Raw genomic sequence first — 22,740 nt, 5'->3', positions numbered from 1 at the left:
TAGGAAGGGGCACCTGGGTGGCTCAGTTGGTTAAGTGTCTGACTTCGGCTCAGGTCATGATCTCACAGTTCGTGGATCCAAGCCCTGTGTTGGGCTGGGCTCCGGGCTGACAGCTCAGAGCCTGGAGCCTGCTTCAGATTCCATATTTCCCTCTCTCTCTGTCCCTCCCCTGTTCGCACTTTCTCTCAAAAATGAATAAACGTTAAAAATATTTTTTTTAATTTGATTAGGAAATTGAGAATCAAAACTAGATTAATATAAAAGCAGCATTTGTTTCCATTAATAATATTAACAATACCTGAATTCACTGAGCATTTTTCTATGCCATGCACCATTATGCTCTATTGATACATGTCATTTAATTAATTTTTAAAATAACCCTATTAGGAAGGTACCATTACTATCTCTATTTTCCAGAATAGGAAACTCAAGTGGAAACGCTAATTTGTCCAAAATCACCTAGCTAGTAACTGAAGGTGTTAGGAGTCAAAGTTGGCTATCTGACTGTAGAAATTGTATTTTTAACCTCTAAACCAAGCCCAGTGTAATGGCACAAACATCTTCAGCAAATTAAAACAAAACTCAAAAAACAAAACAAAACAAAGAAACAAAAACAAAACTCAATACAGTGATATGTTTGTTTTCATAACTGAATCACACTGTCCTTTTAAAGTTCTTAAATTGTTCATAAGAAGCTGTGGCATTTTCTATACATTTTTTTTTGGTCTACCTTTATTTAAAAACTAGTTGGAACTCTATGTAGTTGGGTTTTCTTTTTTTTAATGAAGGCACATTCAAAATTAAAAATAACTTTCACAACAAACACAGCCAGCAAGAGATAAATTATTCTTATAAGGGCCATTATTATTATTGTGCTTTTTCTCTATGTGAAAATATGAGACTAAAAAATGCTAACACAGTAACTAAATTTTTGGCCTACTAATCACTAGACACTTTTTTTGATTGACTCTACCATGATCAACCCATTTTCCACATATTAAAAGCATGAAATCTTCATCCTGTAGTCATGTTATAGTGTGTGCTGGCTTTTAGGCATGCAATCGATTCTTGGGTAATGTCAGGAGAGTGTGGTGTGTGAGCATGCATGAGATGCATTTATTATCCTTCCTCCCAATGCCTACACTCTCCACTTTGGGTCTCAGATCTGAAATAATTTTATTTCCATTCCATTCTGTATAAGATCCCTCTCAAAGTAGATTAACTTATGAATATGTCTGAGTGTGTATATATCCAGATTTCATGTCAGGAAATTTTAAGTAGTACATCATGAATCACTTCTTCTACTCTTGTTCCCCACATCCTTTTTGGTAACAAGCAATTAATAGAGGCTGGAGGAGTCTTCCTGTACTCTTGATACCTTCTGTTTATATCTACCATGGATTTGTCCATCCCACAAAACCAAATGAAATCTCCTCCAGCCTCCATACCAGGTAAAACACAGTCATACTAAATTTAAACAGTCCTTGAATATGAGAGATGTTCCTATTTGAAATGTTTTCAACAAAAAGGAATAAACAAGACTTATTTTGGGGGAATACATGTTACCTTTCAGGGAAATCATAGTTTATAAGTGATACAGTAGAGAAATTTTCTCTCAAAGCTTACTTTATCAGTTTCTTCAAGGAGTTTGATGACGCGATTTAGGTCCATGGTCTTGAAAGCACCCTAAAAAACATACAACTCTTACAATTCTGTGTCATGAGAATCAAGAAATCACATCAAACACACTATTTTTCTATGATATTATCCCTCAGCAACTTAAAAGTATCTTATGACAAAAAGATAGTGAGGAGAAAGGGATAATGGAGGGATGGGCAAAATGGGTGAAGGGGAGTTAGAGATAGAGACCTTCAGCTATGGAGTAAGTTACAGGGATGAAAAGTACATACAGCATAAGAAATAGAGTGAATGGTATTCTAACAGTATTGCATGGTGACAGACAACAGCTACACTTGTGATGAGCATAGCATTAACTATACACTTGTGGAATGACTATGTTGTACACCTGAAACTAATGCAACATTACATGTGAACTATACTTCAATTTCTATAAAAGATATGGAGGGGAGAATGAAAAGCAGATGAGACCTTATAGGAGTAAATAAATTTTGGAGTTGGAAAAAATAATAAAAATGCCTCTTGAATTCTAGTATTATAATATTATGGTCTTTAAATTTCAAAACACCTGTAATAATCGCACTTCCGTGCTTTGGAAAATGAAATGATCCGGTACATATATATTCCACATCCCACACATGCACAATACATTGAGTTTGTCTATGCAGATATACATAAGACTTGCTTCTAAACTACAGGTAGCAGATCATCTTCCTGAACTAGGTATCCCCTTTCTCAGTTGGTACCAGCATTCTTACAGTCATCAACATTAGAAAACAGAATGTCCAAGTTCTATAGATTTTACATTTTAAATATTTCTTGAGCACAACTGATTTATTCACAGAGTTGTGAAGGTATCCTGCTGTTCTCAGTGCCTATACTCTCCCACCCTTCATCATGGTCCTCTACTCTATGGTGAATAATAAAACTCAATTCTGAACATAACCCATCTAAATCATTCAGTTACTCTCCATTAGTGCCCCTCACCCCTCCTCTATTTTCCTTCCCTTGGTTAAACCCCACGGGTGCTTCAAAACTCAGCTCAGATATTGCCTCCCCAAGGGAAGGAAAAAGATAGAACAAATGTCCTTCCTTTGTGCTCCCATAGCACCCTAAGTTCTTTATCCACTACAATTCCTATCATGGCTCTAGAATGGTTTGCATGTTTATCCCCCACCACACCCTCCCCAACACTCACTCAAGGCAAAGACTTTTGTTTTCTGGCACCCCAGCTCCAGAAACTGGGCCTGGCATATGAAGTTATTGGTAGGTAAGCGGAGAAGGAAACAGGAAGTGCTATCATCCCAAATTTAAGTACTTATACAAAAATCTCCACATTTTAAATTCAGTTTTGGGGATTAATGCTTTGTTGCATGACGTTTTCTTCCCCCCCTTTTTTTTTAACCTTTTTTGAGTTTATTAATTTATTTTGAGAGAGAGAGAGCACGCACATCAGCACAGAGACCACTTCAGATCCTCTGTCCCCCTCTCTCTGCCCCTTCCCTGCTCATGTGGGCTTTCTCTCTCTCAAAAATAAATAAACATTAAAAAATGTTTTAAATAAAAAAATAACTTCAAAAAAATTATATAAAAGATGACGATATAAAAAAATTCAAAAAGGAAGAAAATCCTACTTATTCCTATCATCTAAATACATCTACTTTTATATATAATTTTGTTTTTATATATTTATTTTTATACGCTACTGTTTTTGTTTACATGTATAAATATATAATTTAACTTAGTGTTAACACCATTGTATTTTGATTTCTAAATCTATAATACATATCTTTCCCTATGTCTACATAGATATTATTCTATTGCCTCTTAAGTCTAGAATTTCCTTTCTTTTCACAATTACAAACTCATATATTCTAATCTCAGGCAATGTCTTTCAAAAACAATTTTCAGGGGTGCCTGTGTGGCTCAGGTGGTCAGGTGTCCTGCTCTTGGTTTCGGCTTAGGTTGTGAACTCATGGCTCGAGTTCGAGCCCCACATCCGGCTCCACAGTATCAGTGCAGAGACCTGCTTAAGATTCTCTCTCTGTCTTTTTCAAATAAATAAACTTAAAAAAAACAAACAAACAAAAAAACAATTTTCAGTAAAGTGTTCTATTTTTAAGTTTGTAGGGTAAGTATCTGAGTGAGTTTATTAACTCCAAATGCTTTTTACCAAAAAAATTAATAATCAAAAAAGATTTCCCAAATACTGATCTTTACCTGGTATTATGGTTATCCTTAAAAACTGTTATATTTTACTGTTAAATTGTTCAAATTATTAAATTGACTGTTACCAAAAAAGTTAATGAATAATAGAATTTTGTCTTTTAAGATTTGAGTTCAGTGCCATCTGCCACTACCTCAGTTGTCTTCTTTCTTCCTCTTGGAAAAAAGAGGTTTTTGTTTTCAGATTTTCTGCAATATTGTTTTTGAAGGTTGGAAAGCATATTGAAATGAAAAGTCAATGCAACATTTTCTTTTTAATACCTGCACGTATTATCAGAATTGTTTTTCCCAAGTGAGCAGGTATAACTTTTATTAACAGAGAGTAGTAAAGGTTAAAGCATAGATTCCTTTCAGATTTATGTTGATTACTTCATGCTACTCTGTGTGTTACTTGCTTAGCATATATTGTATTTTTAAGATTTCTCTTGCCCTCCCTCCTTTAGCCCGTTCCTCCTTCCATCAATATTTAGAAGCAGCTTCTGTGTTTCAGAAACTGTGCTAAGTGTGGGGAACAACACTGCTCTGACCTCAAGTAGCTATCAGTCTGGCATGGAATACAAGTAATACAGATAAAAAGCTACAAAATGCGCCCTGGATGCTGAAAGGCGTGCTCTGGAAGCACACAGACTGGAAACACAGAAGGCATGACACAGTTGCTGTAAAAAGTAATTGGCAGGGAGAGGTGAGAAGGAGTAGGATCTGTGAGATGAACTGAAGGTTTGAGAGGTGGAGACAGGGAGTAGCATATGTGAAGGCCTGGAGGCAAAAGAAAAGGCATTTTGAGGATGGGGAGGAAGATATAGTGCAAAGGATAGTGGCTACAGATGATGCTAATTGGGTAAGTAGAGGTCAAATCATGAATAATAATAATGATCATAACAATGATGGTGATGTCTATTTCCAGGTACAGTTAGTTGTACTTTCCACGTATTTGCTAATTGAATTGTATGAGGTAGATACTATTATTAACCCCACTTTACAGAATGCCTTGTACGTATCCTATGCTAAAGATCTTCAAAAATATTGAATGGTTTGAGACTGGATATATAAACAGACAATGGCCAGACTACATATGGCAACAGAACTCTAGCCTGTAATCTCTGCAGCAACCAAACCCAGGAGCCATTTGCTCAGGAAAGTCAGAAGTTGGCAATGATTGCCAGATTCCCTATTTTTTGCCCCTCATATTGCTATGTAGGACCACCAGAGAAACCCAAATATGCTTCCCAAATCAATCACATAGAATGCCCTGTTTGTAGCTAGCCCACCTCCAGCTTCCCCATGGCAACAACCTCCAAACAGAGCATACCAGAAGCTTTCCCTTTTTTCATTACAAAGCTTCCCTGCCTGCCTTAGAGTCTCTGCCAAATGTAAGTAATGCTGGCTGACTTCCTATATAGCAAGCTCTGTATATTAAATAGTGCCTGCTTATTCTCATCAGGGTGGTGTTTATTTCCACAGGCTTTAACCAGAGGAGTGTAACAATAAAAAGGCAATTTTGTTTGCTGAGTAGAGACTGAACTGGAAAGGTCTAGGCTGAACTGGAAAGGAGGTAGGAGACATCTGTAACTTGAGGCCTTGACTAAGGTACTGGCAACCCAGGCTGACAACAGGGAATGGAAGGAAAAACATCAAGGAGGTAGAGTCTATGGGACTTAAAGAGTGATTTGATTTGGTGGGAGAGAGAGGAAAAGGTGATGATGCTCCTGGGCTTGGGCAATTATAGAAGTAGTGTCACCCTTTGCTGAGACAGGGAAGGCTGGAGGAAGAGGCCTGTGTTGAGGCTGGAGATAAGTTAAATTGGGGGGTAGAGATTTCCAAATCAGAGACTTAAAGTAATAATTGGAAGAGTTTGGGTAAATGAGATCACACAGCAGAATGAAGGAAAAGAGGACATACAGATGTAAACATGAAAATAACTGCTGTTAACATAAGATGTTTATAGAGAATTGTAAAAACATTTAACAAAACATTTTAAGATCAAGTCTAATAAACTGTTTTGAAGAAAATTAGACCTTTACTTACAGTTACAGGATAAATTTATTTTCCCATTTTACCAAGGGACATGTCAAAGGGGAGAAATCCTGCTCATTTGATACATGGTTATGGGGAAAGGAACTAACATTTACTGTGGTCCTTTTATGTGTCTGTCTCTGGCACTTTATATCCTTTTTTTTTTTTTTTTCCTAAGTAGGTTCCGTGCCCAACATGGAGCTTGAACTCACAACCCTGAGATCAAGAGTTGCATCTTCTACCAACAGAGCCAGGCAGGCCCCTCCACCCCCTTTTTTAAACTTTATATCTTAAGTAGTCCTCGACTTTACCATATAGAGTTGATGAAACTGGGGCATTGAGACCTAACTTGTTAAGGTCACATAGCTAGTACCTGGGCTAGCAGGTCTGTCTGATGCAGGAGTGCTGGTTCTTTGCACCTTAGTTCTCTGCCTGACTTCTCAACTGACCACTGAGGTTATTTCTAGCAATTACCCCAAAACCAGGGTAGGCAATTTTAAGGACAGTCCATGGCAGTATTACATACAGTGGCAGGATAGGACTTCAACTAGAAGATTGTGGAGGTTCTCTGAGGAAGAGCAAATTTGGGCAAGGAAGCTAAGCCATGATACCTATGCAGGCCAAGTAATCACAATTTATTTATTCCACAAACATTTTTGAGTATCTACACTGTGTCAGACATTGTTCTAGTTGCTAAGGATATGGTATTGAATAAAACACAAAATCTCCTGCTTTCCTATGACATCAATATGTTTTGTCTTGCACAGCAAAGAAAACCATCAAGGAAACAAAAAGGCAACCTACTGAATGGGAAAAGATATTTGCAAATGATATATCTGATAAGGGGTTAATATCCAAAATATATAAAGAACTTTTACAACTCAACAGCAAAAATCCCCAAATAATCCAATTAAAAAACATGCAGAGGACCTAAATAGAATACATTTCTAAAGACATATAAATGACCAACAGATACATGAAAAGATCCTCAATATCACTAATCATCAGGGAAATACAAATCAAAACCACAGTGAGCTATCACCTTATACCTGTCAGAATGGCTAAAAACAAGCAAAAAAAAAAAAAAAAGACAAGAAATTACAAGTGTTGGTGAGGATGTGGAGAAAAAGGAATCCTCCTACACTGTTGGCAATAACATAAATTGGTACAGTATGGAGGTTCCTCAAAAAGTTAAAAATATAAGAACTATCACATGATCCAATAATTACACTACTGGGAATTTACCCAAAGAAAACAAAAACACTGATTTGAAAAGATATATGCACCTCTATGCTTATTGTAGCATTGTAATGTTTACAATAGTCAAGATATGGAAGCAACCTAAGTATCCACTGATAGACAAATGGATAAGGAAGATTGGGTATATACATGTAATGGAATATTACACAGCCATAAAAAGTATGAGATTGTGCCATTTGTGACTACACAGATGGACCTAGAGGGTATTATGCTAAATGAATTAAGTCAGACTGAGAAAGACAAATACCATATGATTTTACTCACATGTGGAATCTAACAAAAAACAAATGCATAGGGGCACCTGGGTGGCTCAGTCGGTTATATGTTTGACTTTAGCTCAGGTCATGATCTCAGAATTCATGGGTTCAAGCCCCACATCAGGCTCTGGGCTGACAGGTCAGAGCCTGGAACCTGCTTCAGATTTTGTCTCCCTCTCTCTCTGCCCCTCCCCTTCCCCTGCTCACACTGTCTCTCTCTCTCTCTCTAAAATGAAAAAATAAAACAAATGAATAAATCAACAAATAAAAAGCAGAATCAGACCTATAAATACAGAGAACAAACTGATGGTTGCCAATGGAGAGAAGGTGGGTGAGGGAAAGGATAGAAAAAATGGGTGAAGGGAAGTGGGAGATACAGGCTTCCAGTTCTGGAATGAATAAGTCACAGGGATGAAACAGAGAATATAATCAATGATATTGTAACAGCATTGTGTGGTGGCGGATGGTAACTACACTTGTGAGCACAGCATAATATACATACTTGTCAAATCACTATGTTGTACACTTGAAACTAATGTAACATCATGTTACCTATAATCATATAAAAGTTTTTTAATGTTTATTTTATTTTTGAGAGAGACAGACAGAGAGAGACAGAACACGAGTGGAGGAGGGGCAGATAGAGGGAGACACAGAATCCAAAGCAGGCTCCAAGCTCTGAGCTGTTAGCACATAGCCTGACGGTGGGGGGGGCTCCATCTCAGACCACGAGATCATGACCTGAGCCAAAGGTGGACACCTAACCGACTGAGCCACCAGGTACCCCACAAATAAAAAAATTTAAAGTGAATTAATATGCTTTGGAGGAGACAAAAATCACTGTTACATAGTTTACTACAAGATGACATATCTTTGGAGGAAAGAAAGTAGGAAGTGTTAAGATGCTTAAGCAACGGTCAGCAAAAGACTCACAGAGAGGGTAACATTTCAGCAAAGTCTTGAAGGAGGTATGAAAAATAGGGGAAAACTCCCAGGCAATGGGCACACCAAGTGCATAGGCCCTCAGGCAGAGGTATAAAATACACCCGGCAAGGTTGAAGAGAAGCCAGGAGGCCAGTGTGGAACACAAAAGGCTTTGTAAGTTATTTATATGAACTTAAATTTCTACTCTGAGCTCAGAGTCAAGGAAAGAAGGACACATAGTTATTAAGATATATTTCCTACACTTAAGGAATCCATATTCTAGGGAAAGAGGCAAAATTTAGACAAATGAAACAGTTGCCAACATAACACAAGTGATAATTAGGTGACAAATGGTGTGACTGAGACCTAGGACTATATTCATTTATGAGAAGATCTGTGAGGGTGAAAATAAATGCTTCCTATTGGGAGAGTACTTTACGTTGGAGAGTAGGGAGGTAGGGTAAGGTTTAAATTCAGAAAAGGGGGAAGGGCATTCATTTAGTAAATATTTAATATCACCTCCTGTGTACCATATATTGTGCCGTGCTACTGGGGAATACTGGAAGATTATTGGGGACACCACAGGAAAAGACAACAGGCAAGAATTCTATCTTCTTGGAGGTGGCACTAAACTGAGCATCTGGTACAGATTAAGTACAAATAATACATTGGGAAACCCTGAAAACACAACAGAGAAGTAGACCTGAGGCACTTTAGGGAAGGCAGAGACCTTGGATATCATCTAGTTCAGTGGTTTTGAGGCTAAAAATCACTCGAGAGAGTTTTAAAAAAATATATTTATTTTGAAAAAGAAAGAATGAGAGAGAGTGAGTGAGTGGGTGGGCACAAGCAGAGGAGGGGCAGAGAGAAGGAGACAGAATCCCAAGCAGGCTCCACATCATCAGGGCAGAGCCTGATATGGGGCTTGAACTCACAAATGGAGAGATCATGACGGGAGCCGAGACCAAGAGTCGGATGCTTAACCGACTGAGCCACCCAGCCCCTTGAGACAGCTTTTTAAAAAGTACCAGACTCCACATTGGGGATTATGAGTCAGTAAATCTGGGTTAGGAATGAGCTATGTACAGTTTTTTGAACCCCTCAGATGACTATGATGGTCACCCAGGTTTGGGGTACCCTCCTCTCAAACAGGCTTGCTTTATAGAAAATAGAGTATTAAGTGATTTGATCAGGGTAATTCTGTGTGGTGACGTAAGTGATAAGAAACTACTGTGGAATCCTGAAAGAGGGGTGAGGCTCAGAGGGAGGAAGGAGGACCATAAAGTGGTATTTATGGAAAGCAGTTTGGGAAGAGATGAAGAGGTGCTGACTAGAAGGATGTGACATTCATCCAAGATCAACTGAAGCTTTGTGGTGACAGGAAAAGAGAGTAAGTAGTTCTTTTAAACTCCATTTGGCATCTCTTGTTTTTTAACACACAGTCTGGAACAGTGGGGGGTAGGGTTGGAATTTTGTTTTATTTTTGTTATTATTTTGTTTTATAATCTGAATCCACATGAAACTACTTCCTACAGCTATTCAGGGGTTAAGTGTTGTGAAATTCTGTAGCACTGTTCATACTTTACTGCAGCTATAATAAATTAAGCATTGCTACTTCAGGTGGGAAATGAGGTCCTTCAGCCAGTAGCAATGACATCACCTGGAAACCTGTTAGAAAAGCAGAATCCGGGGCTCCTCCCCAGCCCTACAGAATCACAGTCTGATCTTGATAAGATCCCCAGGTTTTCTAAATGGACGTTAAAGTTTGAGAAGCACCTCTAGAGGGCTTCTGATTCTTTAGAATGAGAACAACATTAAAACAAATAGGAAATTGGGGCGCCTGGGTGGCTCAGTCAGTTAGGCATCCAACTGTTGATTTCTGCTTGGGTCATGGTCTCATGGTTGGTGGGTTTGAGCCCTGCCTTGGGCTCCGCCCTAATAGCATGGAGCCTGCTTGGGTTTCTCTCCCCCTGTCTCTGGCCCTCCCTCACTCATGCGCTCTCACTCGCTCACTCTCTCTCTCTCAAAATAAATAATTTTAAAAATAGGACATAGATAAAGGTAAACAATTTGTGATTTCAAGCATAGAATGGAGCTGACTTAAAGCACTGAGGTAGACTCTCCAAAGTCACTTTTAGCTACCAGTATATACTTACTATCTCTCAAGTGTTCCAAGGGTTCCATGAGTCTTTCCTCTACTGGTCTGAGGCAGAAGTCTAAAAGGTTATCATTTCAATGATGGCAAAGATGGCTAGACCTCACTCTGATTAAAGAGACTAAGTAACTCTCAGTTAACTTCTCATGGCCTCATTTGTAAGAACTACAAAGAATACCCAAAAAGGTTGAGTGATCATTTCTCCTAGCTCTAAAAAAGTTTTTATCTCATTTCTTTTGGTAGAAACTGCCTTCTCCAGTACTTTGAAAAATATTAATGCTTCTCCAAGTACTTATTAACAAGCTAGGAACTCCAATTAATACGAAAATAGTTCTACCTGAAAGAGAATCCAAGGCTCTGTAAGGAGGGGTAATAATGAAAGAAAAGGAAAAAAGAAAGGGAAAAGGGAAGGGAGAAAGTACACACACATATATACAGGTTTACTAGTTTTGCTTTACTTGATATGTTGTGGACTATTCTGGCTTTGGCCTGTTAAAAGCATTTCCCTTTTTTTTTTCTTTTTAACCCATGCTAGCCTGCCTCGTGTAACTTTGCCCCCCATCCCTGCCACCTCTTTTACAGCGAGTGAAGGAACAAGAGCCATTAGATACCAAATTCACCTACTTCTCAGTTGTGCCCGGTTCCTGGGACAATGGCGGTAACGTTGAGCCCCCCTGCAGCCTTGGGAGTGGAGAGCTGCTGCTCCTGAAAGTCTTTCTTCTCCCTACCCTATTGGAATACGTCCACAAAACTGATAAGGTAAATTCCCCGTTCCTCCTCATGCAAAAGTGCTGTTGCCCACAGTTAAAACCGTGCAAATGTCAGAGAGTCCTCAGGGAGTTCAATCTTATTCCCAAAGAAGAGGTCCCCAGTCAACTGGCCACTCCCAAGGAACTCTCCAAGGTTCCAGGATGTGGACGTAGGAGACAGGGTTCCTGACGCAGCCTGGGACTCGCAAAACCTCCACAGGAATTCCCATAGTGATCCCACGTCATCAGTGTGAAGAGGTAGGGTAGTATTCCTCCAGAGAATTCACGCTTTAGGGTTTGATCAATACTCTCTAGGGAGGGGCAATGGAACCCTAGTATGAAACAAACGACGTGGAGTTTACAAACACTTCCGCCACGAATGGAGATCCAGCCGAGGGTTCCGAAGTGAAGTATCTCAACAGACCAACTTAGAAGAACTAATTTTGTATTCCTAATAAAAATAAACTCAAAACCAAATACAAGTAAAGTAAAATATGTAAATTCTGTTCTCTCACAACTCCGGCTCCATAACCAGCCTCCAATTTCATATGAAAATGAATGCTACTTTCTAATTTTGACAGATTTTCCTTCCCTCCAGGTGTAGGTTTTAAAGTGGGAGCTAATTTAAACACGAGAGAACATCACTTAATAACAGGTATCTACGTACAAGCCCATTGCAAACAAAATGCTCATTAAATCCATGATTTTGCTACAAACGTGTCCTTTCCTCCCACGCCCTTCGTGGTCACACTTTTCGAAGAAAAGCGGCAAAACCTCGCTTATTCTGTTTAGTGGGACGGTCCGGGAGAACCTCGCGCCACAGTCCCCAGACAGGTTGGCTGACGACAGCTGGACCCTCCCTCCGGCGGCAGTTCTCTGAAGGATCGGCGTTGCCTTGGGAACCTCGGTCCCGCGGGCTCCGACTGTTTCCACTTTCGGCCCCCATTTCCGCCCTTTGCTGCCCCCAGGCCTCTCCCCGCCCCCCCCCCCCCCCAGATCCCAACCTCCCCTCCACACTTCCCAAAGTACAGACACCCGACCATACCTGTGCGTCCTCGTCCTCCGTCACCACCCCGACCACCGGGATTTGGCGAGGGCTGCTGGACCTGTTCCTGCGGCCCGGTTCCGGGACCTCGGAGGTCCCCGCTGCCTCAGCTACCGACATGGCTGAAGTGGGAGGGAGGGAGGGATGGGGGGCGGGGGTGGTCCTCCAGTCCTAAACAGTTCCCTTAGCCTCAAGATCCACAGAGTCCCCCCCACCAAGAAGAGAAAGCCGCCGGAGAGCCGCTAGGGTCGCGAAAAGCCTCGGGAGTCCGGCAGTGGTCTCGGCCACCACGACGCCACCCTTATTATCAAGCCACCGCAGCCCACCAGCGGACTTCGGCTCCCGCGGGCTGGCGGGTTGTTAACAAGCCAGAGCGTTGCTAGGGGCGGGGTCGGGGGCGGCAGAAGCGTCGGCTCCTACGGAAGCCTGGGGAGCCAAACTACCTCAAACCCTAAAGGCACCTCCAAGTTGCGAGTAGCTCAGTTTGGTCGCTGGCGGGAGGGAAGCGGGAGTAGACGACCCCGGTACGTGGCAGTGGCGTGTTAGCTTGGCGTCTTGTGTTCTCAGTCTTGCTAGTTTGCGCCGGGCCTTAAAGTAAAGCAAGAGTGGGTGGAGAGATGAGGGGTGGATGTGGGTTGTAAGAGTGATGGATGATGGATAGGTAGTTTTAGAGGTGAAGCAGTTTATCTCACCTCAGAGGAGTGACCCGTGTCACCTACAATCCCTGCCTTTTCCCTCTTCTGTGCTTCCGTGGCTCTACCAGATAGTTACATAACAAACAAGGCATAGTACACAGTGTTAGAGGTTTTGAGTCAAATCATGGAATCTAGAGCAAGTTAACCCCTGGAAGCCCCCACGTTCCCCCTTCTCTCATAAATTTTTAACATTTCTTGTCAACAGGATTGCTGTGAGAAGACAGAATGAGATGGTAGTTTGCAGATTGGCGTTTTGCACTTAAGTACCCAGGTAAATGGTCAATATTATCATTATCTTTATTATTACTGTTATCTATCCATTGTATCCTGAGTGATGACACAAGGAGGGTCACGACTTTAATGGAAAGCTGCTTATGACAATCATCAGTATAACTTAATCACCCCAAAGGCCATGGCTATGAAAATATCTTAAAGTCCTTTAAACCTTTTCATCTTTTTTTTAGCCTGAAGAAACTCTTCAAGATTCATATGTGTTTTTATATTATCTATAAAGTTTATTGCCTTAAAAATTACAGAAAACAAACTGCATGAAAATAAATTTCACTTCACCTCTCAGCATTTCTCTCTTCATTTGTAGAATGAGCTGGTCGATCAGTCATTTCTAAGTTTCTTTAACCAGTTCAGACACTGAATGACATTTCTGATGACACAAATAAAAAGAAATGGAAAAACTAGATTGGGCATGCCAGCACTTGATGTAAATCATAGCCAAAGAAACCAAGCTTTTTTGAAAGAGAACTGAGCGTTTCTAGTCTCCATTTCCTCACTTATATTCATTCTTCCACTTTCCTCATCCTTTATCCCCTGAAAGTGCCCTGGGGTCACCACTACATGTGGCCGAAGTCTGTGGACCCTTTCTTGTCCTCATCTTGTACGTATCTCTAGTATTTCTCCCCTTCTTGAAACTCCCTTGCCTGGACTTCAGCTCTCTTTTTGTTTTCCTTTTATCTTTACTCATTGGCGTTTTTAGAGCTCCTTGAAGGCCTTAACACCTAGAGGTGGGTCCAATAGGTGTAAGATTGCTATTACTCCAGGAGAGTATAAAGGTTGTGTCAAGTGTATTAACATGAGCTAAATTGCTGTTGCACATTCCAAGTAAACTATATCAAAAGGAGACTGAAATCACTTGAGTAAACACAAGGGGATCCTGTGAGAATGGCACCCAAAACCAAGATAGTAGTGGAGAGCTGACAGTCGGATGATTTGTTTAATCTTTTGTGTATTGAGCCTGGCATCTCCGGATGAGTAAAGATGAAGAGGAGGGACTGTCAAAAAAATTTTCCACTTAAAGCAAAGTTTATCTGGGAGTTATCGACTGACTATAGTGTTTCAGCACAAAAGGTGAATCTGATGAGAATCCATAAACCTCGGTGACTGGAAAGTCACACTCTCCTCACTGGACTTAATTGCAGACACTTTCCTAACAAATGAACAAAAAGATTTTTATTTTACTTTAATTGTTTACAAATCTATATATTCATTCTGTCCCATATCCACAGTACCAGTTCCCAATGCTTAATTAGCATGACTACTGTGAACGCTCCCTTTCTAGCACTTAAAAACTCTTTTCCTGCTCAGTGAGTGAAGCCAGTGAAATTCTTCATAGGAAGGGGTTCCCTTACCTAGGAAATTAATAGATTCAACTTTGTAATTTTTTTTTTAGCTCGAATGGTATTTGTTTTTGTTTGTTTTTAATCTTTTTAATGTTTTATTTTATTTTTGAGAGCGAGAGACAGTGTGAGTGGTGGAGGGGCAGAGAGGAAGACACATAATCTGAAGCAGGCTCCAGGCTCTAAGCTGTCAGTACAGAGCCTGTCACAGGGCTCAATCCCACAAACCACGAGATCATGACCTGAGTTGCAGTCAGACACTTAACCCACTGAGCCACCCAGGTGCCCCTAATGGTATTTGTTTTTATTATTTGACAAATGAGAGGCAACCAGGATGGAAATCCTAACACCCCACATGCAAGCCATCTTGAGTGAATTATTTGTTATTTCAGGAAGGTTCCAAGCTTCTTCCTGCATTACCTTTGCATATTGTTGTACATGGGACTGTCTTCAAATATCTAGCTCCCTGTGAAACCCAGCTCATGTGACTTTTTGGGGGAACCTTCTTTACATCCTCTGTTGGATGCCACTTTGTCATTATGGTTTTGTTCTTACCACATGCTTAATGGTGTTTATTGACTCAGGTGCCCAACCCCTTCCTTCTAGAGACTTTGAAAGCAAGGAAAGTCACTTCCCCAGATTTGCACCCCAACCCCTCAGCATAGTATCTAGAATAATGTTTCTGAAAGCTTAACATGCATCAGAATAATTTGGAAAACTAATTAAAACCGACTGTCTGCACCACACCTCCTGAGTCAGCTTCAGTTAAGCCTAGGGGAGGTCCAAGGATTTGCATGTGTAACAAGTTCCTAAGTGATGTTATGCTCTTGGTCAGGCTAATGGTACTCAACAAATGTACATTAAAGATTTCAACGATTATAAATTGGTTTTTAAATTTTAACTGAAGCCAAATTAAGGCATTTCATAAGTTACCCAGAGTAAGGTAAATTATAAGTCCTTGCTGCTCGAAATGGGTCCTTGAACTACCTACATAGGCATTGTTAGGTAGTTAGGGGCTTGTTAGGATACAGAAGTTCTACCCAGGATGGACCTCCTGAATCAGAATCTCCATTTTAACCAGACTGCCAGGTGATTAGTGTGCATATTGAAATTGAGAAGCACTGGTCTAGCGTGATGCGTGTATATTTTCATTAACGTTTGGGAGTAGTTTTAACGATCTCCATAAAATTGGCTTTCACTGAGTATCCATCCGTGTATTTTCCATTTCCTTTGTTTTCTTACTGGTGATAATATTTGTTTTTCTTTTTGTTAAGTGCACCAAGTTTAAGATTTTAAAAAGCTTTAATTGTTTATATTAGGTAATGAATTTAATTTTTTTTGATATTTTATTTATTTTTGAGAGAGAGAGACTGAGCACAAGTGGGGGAGGGGCAGAGAGAGAAGGAGACAAAATCCGAAGCAGGCTCCAGGCTCTGAGCTGTCAGCACAGAGCCCAGTGTGGGGCTCAAACTCATGAGCTATGAGCTCATGACCTGAGCCAAAGTCGGATGCTCAACTGATTGAGCCACCCAGGGCCCCGGTAATGGATTTAAGTTTAATCATTCACTGAACCTTTTAAAATGTATTGTTTGAAGACTCTAAGTTAAGAGCACAGGACAGTTTCCTGACACCACAACACAGAAGGATCTAAGGGTAAAATGACTAACTATTGAAATGGTAAATTATCTCAGCAAAAAGATAAATTAATAGTAGAGAAATGTATGAGAAATAAATTATGGAGAATAGAAATGTTTCAGTCGGATAACAATTTTGAAGAATTAAACATCTGTTTAGTTACAAATTGCAATTCCTTAAAAGCAGCTATAGATTGAAGATTAACTTGACATTTTAATAATATGTTGTCCTATGTACATTTTTTACTTTTAAAATAAAGCTAAGTATATTTTTTATTTATTTATTTTTTGGTTCTAGTTCAGATTTTTTTTTAACGTTTCAAGTTTTTATTTAAATTCTGGTTAACCTATAGCATAATACTGATTTTAGAAATAGAATTTAATGATTCATCACTTACATATAACACCCAGTGCTCACACAACTGCCCTCCTTAATGCCCATCACCCATTTAGCCCATCCCCCACCCACCTTTCTCCATCAGAAAGTTTGTTCTCTGTCATTAAGAGTCTGTCTTATGGTTTGCCTCCCTCTAGTTTTCTTTCCCCTATGTTCATCTGTTTAGTTTCTTAAATTCCACACGAGTGAAATCAGGGTATTTGTCTTTCTCTGCCTTACTTTGTTTAGTGTAATACACCAAGCTTCATCCATGTTGTTACAAATGGCAAGATTTCATTCTTTTTGATGGCTAGGTAATGTTCCATTGTGTATGTGTGCGCACACACACATACACACACATACACACACGCACGCACACACACCACTTCTTTATCCATTCATCAATCAATGGACATTTGGGCTCTTTCCATAATTTGGCTATTGTCGATAATGCTGCTATAAACATTGGGGTGCATGTGCCCCTTTGAATCAGTATTTTTGTATATTTTGGGTAAATACCTGGTAGTGCAATTGCTGGGTCATAGGGTAGTTCTGTGTTCAACTTTTTGAGGAACCTCCATACTGTTTTCCAGAGTGGCCATACCAGTTTGCATTCCCACTGAAACTAAGGATATTTTGAACATTAATAAATGTAGTATTAAGAAATAACATTGTTCTTCTGATATTTTTTCCTGATACTTGTTTGCACACTGCCTAATTAAGCAGTATTTAGTAAAATTGTAATTATTCATTAGCACAACTTAAGAATGTTTCTAGTATTTTAGATTACATATGAATTTGTAGTCTCTAAATAATGCCAGATGTTCCAAATGTTCAAACAAATGTTATTCTTTTGTGAGTCAGAGTAATTAATTTTAAATAGAATTTTTATAGCACATAAGAAATGTAATTAGAGTATAGTCTTTGTAGGTTAGCTTTAGGGGAATTATGTAACAGAAAGAAAACATATAAAGCTGGCATTTTATCTACTTCAGTGTTTTAAAAAATCTTTCAGTTTGTGACAGAAACAAAGCTTAAAAGAGAAACAAAAATAATTACCTCTTTCTGACAGAATCATTAGTGCAAATTTGGGAGTAATAAATACATGGGACAGAACAAAAGTAAAAGATCAGCCACCTCTGCAGTCAACTATTCTAATAAAAAATGTACTAATAATCCAAATTGCAAGTGACTTTTAAATAGGAAGATAGAAGAGCTATTCATGTTTAATGGAGAAACTAAATGGTAATATGTAAATGAAATGAATTTATGGAGTGATTTGTACCTAACCAAAGCTTCAGTCCTGTGACTTAGGAATATTCCATGAAATGAAAATGTTCTCCAGCTTTTAGAACTAAAAAGAACTATTGTGTTCACATGGTGGGGGTTACAGTGTAGTAAACCCAGGATAGAACTGTCTTTATTGTGGAGCAGGATTAATCAGACAAGTTTATTCCAATGACATTAATTATTCAAGGTTTATAACTGACTTGACTTGCTCCAATTCCATGGACTCTGTATTAATTTGCTAGGGCTGCCAAAATAAATACCACAGACTGGGTGGCTTATACAACAGAAATTTTATTTTCTCACAGTCTGGAGGCTAGAAGTCCATAAGGTGTCCAAAATTGGTTTCATTCTTGAGGCCTCTCTCCTTGGCTTGTAGGTGGACATTTTGTCCCTTTGTCATCACATGGTCTTCCCTCAGTGTCTTTATCTCCTTTTTATTTTTAATGTTTGTTTATTTATTTTGAGAGAGAGAGAGAGAGAGAGAGAGAGAGAGAGAACGGGAGAGAGAGAGAGAGTAGAGGAGGGCCAGAGACGGGGAGAGAGAATCCCAGGCAGGCTCTGTGCTGTCAGCACAGAGTCCAATGCGGGGCTTGTTCTTAGGAGCCATGAGCTCATGCATGACCTGAGCAGAAATCAAGAGTCAGAGGCTTAACCAACTGAGCCACCCAGGTGCCCCTTTATCTCCTCTTCTTTTAAGGACACCAGTTATCCTTGGATTAGGGCCCACCCATATGACCTCATTTTACCTTAAATACCTCTTTAAAGGTCCTATGAATTAATATGAATTTTAGGGGGATTTAATTCATCCCATAACAGATCCCAACATACTTTGGGCTATAATTTGAATTCTTCTAAGAACAAATTAAAGGATAGAATATGCTTAGTTAAGGCAATACTGGTATTCTTACCTATAGGACATTGATTATTTCTCACAGAAATGACAAATGACTATTCTGATTTAACAATCACTATACATTTGATCTACATGTATCTGTCCCTGGGAGATGCATCCACTCTCAGAGCTTTCAAGTGATCTGGATTTTGAGCCTGCAGGGCCCTGTGTGCGACTTTGTCAACATCATTTATGTCATGTCGCATTTTCCATTTGAAGAATCCTCTACCAAAGTTAATTTGCCAGCCTAGGTTCCCTAGAGCCTGCCTTAAACAAACAAACAAACAAACAAACAAACATTTACTTGCTGCCACTTTATTAGTGGGCACTGTCTCTGGGAAGCAGGTGAGGAAAAGATAGAAGTTGAGGCAGGCAAATATAGATGTTACTTGAGCTGGCCATAGCTTTGGAACAAATGCAGCCAATTGCTCAGTCTTTTATGATGTTTTCATGGAGGCCTTAAGCATTATTATACTATGGAATAGCTAGCTTATCTGCGGGAAATGAAGGGAGAATTTATCTACCAGCTCCCTCTTGTGCTGCATCTCTTTGGTCAAAGATCACTCCTCAGGGAGAGTTGCCAGATTTAGCAACAAAAAAGTCCCGTGCAATTGTAATAGAGTTAAATAAAAAATTATTCATTGTTTGTCTGCATTTCAAATTTAACTGCGTGTCTTGTATTTTGCCTGGCAACCCTACTCTCAGGACATTAACGCCCATGCATTCCCTGGCAGCTGTCAGGGAAGCCAGAGCTTCCACAGATCCTGCGCACAGGCACCAAGGTTGGTTTCTCCTCAGTACAGCAGTGTGGCGATGGTGGCAGCCAGGAAGCAAGGCAGGAGGTAGAGACAGTGATGGGGAGGGGTGTGGGCAGGAGGATGCAGGCACAGCTGCATGCATGTGGGGTGATAAATAACATAATTTTCTCTAAAGATGAGTCAGCATTCATTATCTCATTAGTATCTTCAGGACCATACTGCATTAGACACACTGGGAATACAGCAGTGAATAAGATACAGTTTCTGCTTACAGAATACAGCTCAACTATTATGTTGAGTCCTGGTTTAAAGATACTTAACACTAGTGAAATGAAATCATATTTTTTTAATTTTTTTAATGTTTTTATTTATTTTTGAGACAGAGAGAGACACAGCATGAGCAGGGGAGGGGCAGATAGAGAGGGAGACACAGAATCCGAAGCAGGCTCCAGGCTCCGAGCTGTCAGCACAGAGCCCGATGTGGGGCTTGAACTCATGGACTGCAAGATCATGGCCTGAGCTGAAGTTGGACGGACGCTCAACCTACTGAGCCACCCAGGCACCCCTGAAATAATTTTTTTTTTAAGTTTAAGTAACCTCTACATTCCACGTGGGGCTTGAACCCACAACCCCGAGATCAAGAGTCACACGCTTTTCTGACTGATCACCCAGGTGCCCTGAAATAATTTTTAAAATACCACCTCATTAGATAGATATCTTCCTAAATGACTACTTTGGCAAAAACGAACAAACAAAACCTCCAAAAGCCCAAAACTATTTCATGTATTGCTTTCCAGATGCTTCTAGAAAGAAACAGATGGCCTTCATCAAATACGGGAAGTCTTATTCAGTAAGAAAGAAAAATCCATTTGTATGTAACACTTCAAAAAAGAGGTTAAAACACATTAAATAATACTTTTTATTTAGATGCTCATAAGGCAGATCTATGAGAATGATATAAAAAATGGCATGTAATTTGATAGCGATATTTTAGCTATTACAGAGTTTCAGCAAATAGCTATTACACAGTTATAAAGAAAACAATATTTTCCAAGCAGATACAAAATATGAAATGAAAGATCAAAGGCAAGAAAGTGAGTATCATTAATTAACAATGGAAAATCAATTCCAATTTGAATTGCACATTATCCTTGAAAAACTTTTAAAGATAAGAATTATTGCAGTCTAGTTCATTCAGTGTTAAATAGAATCATGACAAAGAACAGAAGACCAGAATGGATTAGTCTGACTTCATATAAAGAAACCCAAATGCACAGTGAGTTAAATACAGGCAGAGGGAGTCAAATAGTGAAGTAGAAGTTGTCAAGATCTTTTTAGTTTCTAATAGGCTTTCCTTAGGGTGTGGCCTTGGTCCTCTTAGACTTTTGCCAGGTCTCCTATTGTATCCACAATTACGGCAGCAAGATGGAGGAATAAGATAAAGAACACATGCTGCTTTTCTTTGAAGAGACTTCCAGGAAGTCAACCACAGTGCCCCTACATCTCACTGACCAACTCTCAGTCTCATTGTTACACCCAACTGCCAGGGCAGCTGAGTAATGTGATGGACAGCAGCTTTTAAAGAAGTAGGGTAACCAGACATTGGGAGACAACTTCCAGGCCCTGTGTAGGCTGAATGTCTGCAAAGCTATGAAAGACCTTCAAGGAAAATCTTAAGAGAATTAAGATTGAAGTTGACAATTTGAAGTCATAAAAAAGCACCTTTCTTAGTGATTTAATTTAGCCTGTCCAGCCATGGGGAGAGTCCTATATGTATAGTCTGCTCTAATTGTGTATGACTGCATGATAGAAAGCCAGTGATTTGGAAAGTTAAAAAAATCTCGGTATGTTTGTGTGTTAGGCTGAACTAACCAAAATACTGTTTTTGGTATCATATGGACAGAATCTGTGATTATTAGCACTTTATAATTTTCTTGCATTAAAAAAATTAAAGAATCCATTCATTCCTATAAAATCCACTGTTCAAAGGTAAGAACAGACTGTGTTTCCACTAAAATCAGTACATGTTCATTTAGAGCAATTACATATACTGAATATCCACCAGAATATTTTTTTTACTCACTTATAAACAATTAAGGGTAGAGCATCTCATTTTCAGGATGACACATCACAAATAGAAATGTTAACACTGGATCAAGGCATGAGCACATGTAGCAATGCTTTAGGCAAAAATTCACAAAATAATTTCAACACCACATTTTAGGCTATTTGAATACTTATTTCAAACAGAGATTCTCTAGGCTGACACAGGTTCAGTGTTTATAATATTCCTAAAGAAATACTTATGAGTTACATTTTATGGTACTTTATTTAAAATATCACATAAGAAACCTTTACATTTCACAAATAAACCTCTATTTGGGGGAAAAACTCTTTGTACAGAATTTATTATGAAATAGTTTAATGGCAAAAGGCAATTAAAAAGAATTAAAATTTTATCATATTATGTAAGAGATAAACAATACAAAAATCAGATATGATATTCTTGAAGCCCTTTTACACAAGTAATTTTCATAATTTGAAAGTATGAATATATCTTAAATTGCTATTATCAAATTAATGTTGAAAGTAAAATTCCTTAATCAAGTCAAGATTATGCTAATTTACAAGAAATTAATCAGATAGTTTAAAATGGAGTTCACTAGCCAATACTGTATGTAGCAGAAAATAATTATCTCATAAATACCTATAAATATAATTTCTTCATACCTTAAAATATTTTAAAATTTAAATAAAAATCTCTATATGTAGACAATTTGGGCTAAATTTCCATATGTGCTTTGAAAAATATATGTTAGCATGAATATATTCTTATTTAAACATGATTTTAAATATTCTTCATAGAGGAGACATATGAAATCTGCACACAAAAGCTAAGTAGTATGATTCAGCCCGTGATTACTTCCCTGTTAGGAAAAAACTTACTTAGTTTTTTTGCATAGGATTAAGACTGGGTATATTTTCTACATTCTTATAATTTTCTCAGGGGCACTTCTCAAAATACAAACCCCTACTAAAGTTCCTACCACTTTCTCACATCTAGCAAGAGCAGAATTCAGTTCTACTTCTGAGGCCAGAGTAATGATTAAAAAAAAAAAAAAGTGATTATGAGAAATAATGATTAAGAAAAAAAAAATCAGGTAGAAAATGGTAAAATAAAGCAATTAAGAGTCAAT

At 38.9% G+C, this 22,740-nt stretch overlaps 1 protein-coding gene across 1 annotated transcript in view; it reads right to left on the bottom strand.

The window, feature by feature from the left end:
* CFAP69 (cilia and flagella associated protein 69) overlaps positions 1 to 12,387 on the bottom strand; it is a 60,850-nt gene extending 48,463 nt beyond the window's left edge. The window contains exons 1-2 of the mRNA XM_047097564.1: positions 12,268 to 12,387; positions 1,627 to 1,686 (exon numbers count right to left, since the gene is read on the bottom strand). Of these exons, the coding sequence (XP_046953520.1) occupies positions 1,627 to 1,686; positions 12,268 to 12,387 (180 nt within the window). The remainder of the gene's footprint in view (positions 1 to 1,626; positions 1,687 to 12,267) is intronic.
* Between the last annotated feature and the right edge of the window lie 10,353 nt (positions 12,388 to 22,740).

The sequence above is a fragment of the Lynx rufus genome, unplaced genomic scaffold, assembly GCF_022079265.1.
Source record: "Lynx rufus isolate CCGP_SWC_20201006 ecotype Redwood Valley unplaced genomic scaffold, mLynRuf1.p SCAF_4, whole genome shotgun sequence".
In the NCBI taxonomy this organism is placed as follows: domain Eukaryota; kingdom Metazoa; phylum Chordata; class Mammalia; order Carnivora; family Felidae; genus Lynx; species Lynx rufus.
The sequence above is the reverse complement of the archived record's forward strand: the minus strand, read 5'-3'. Positions and strand labels throughout refer to the sequence as shown.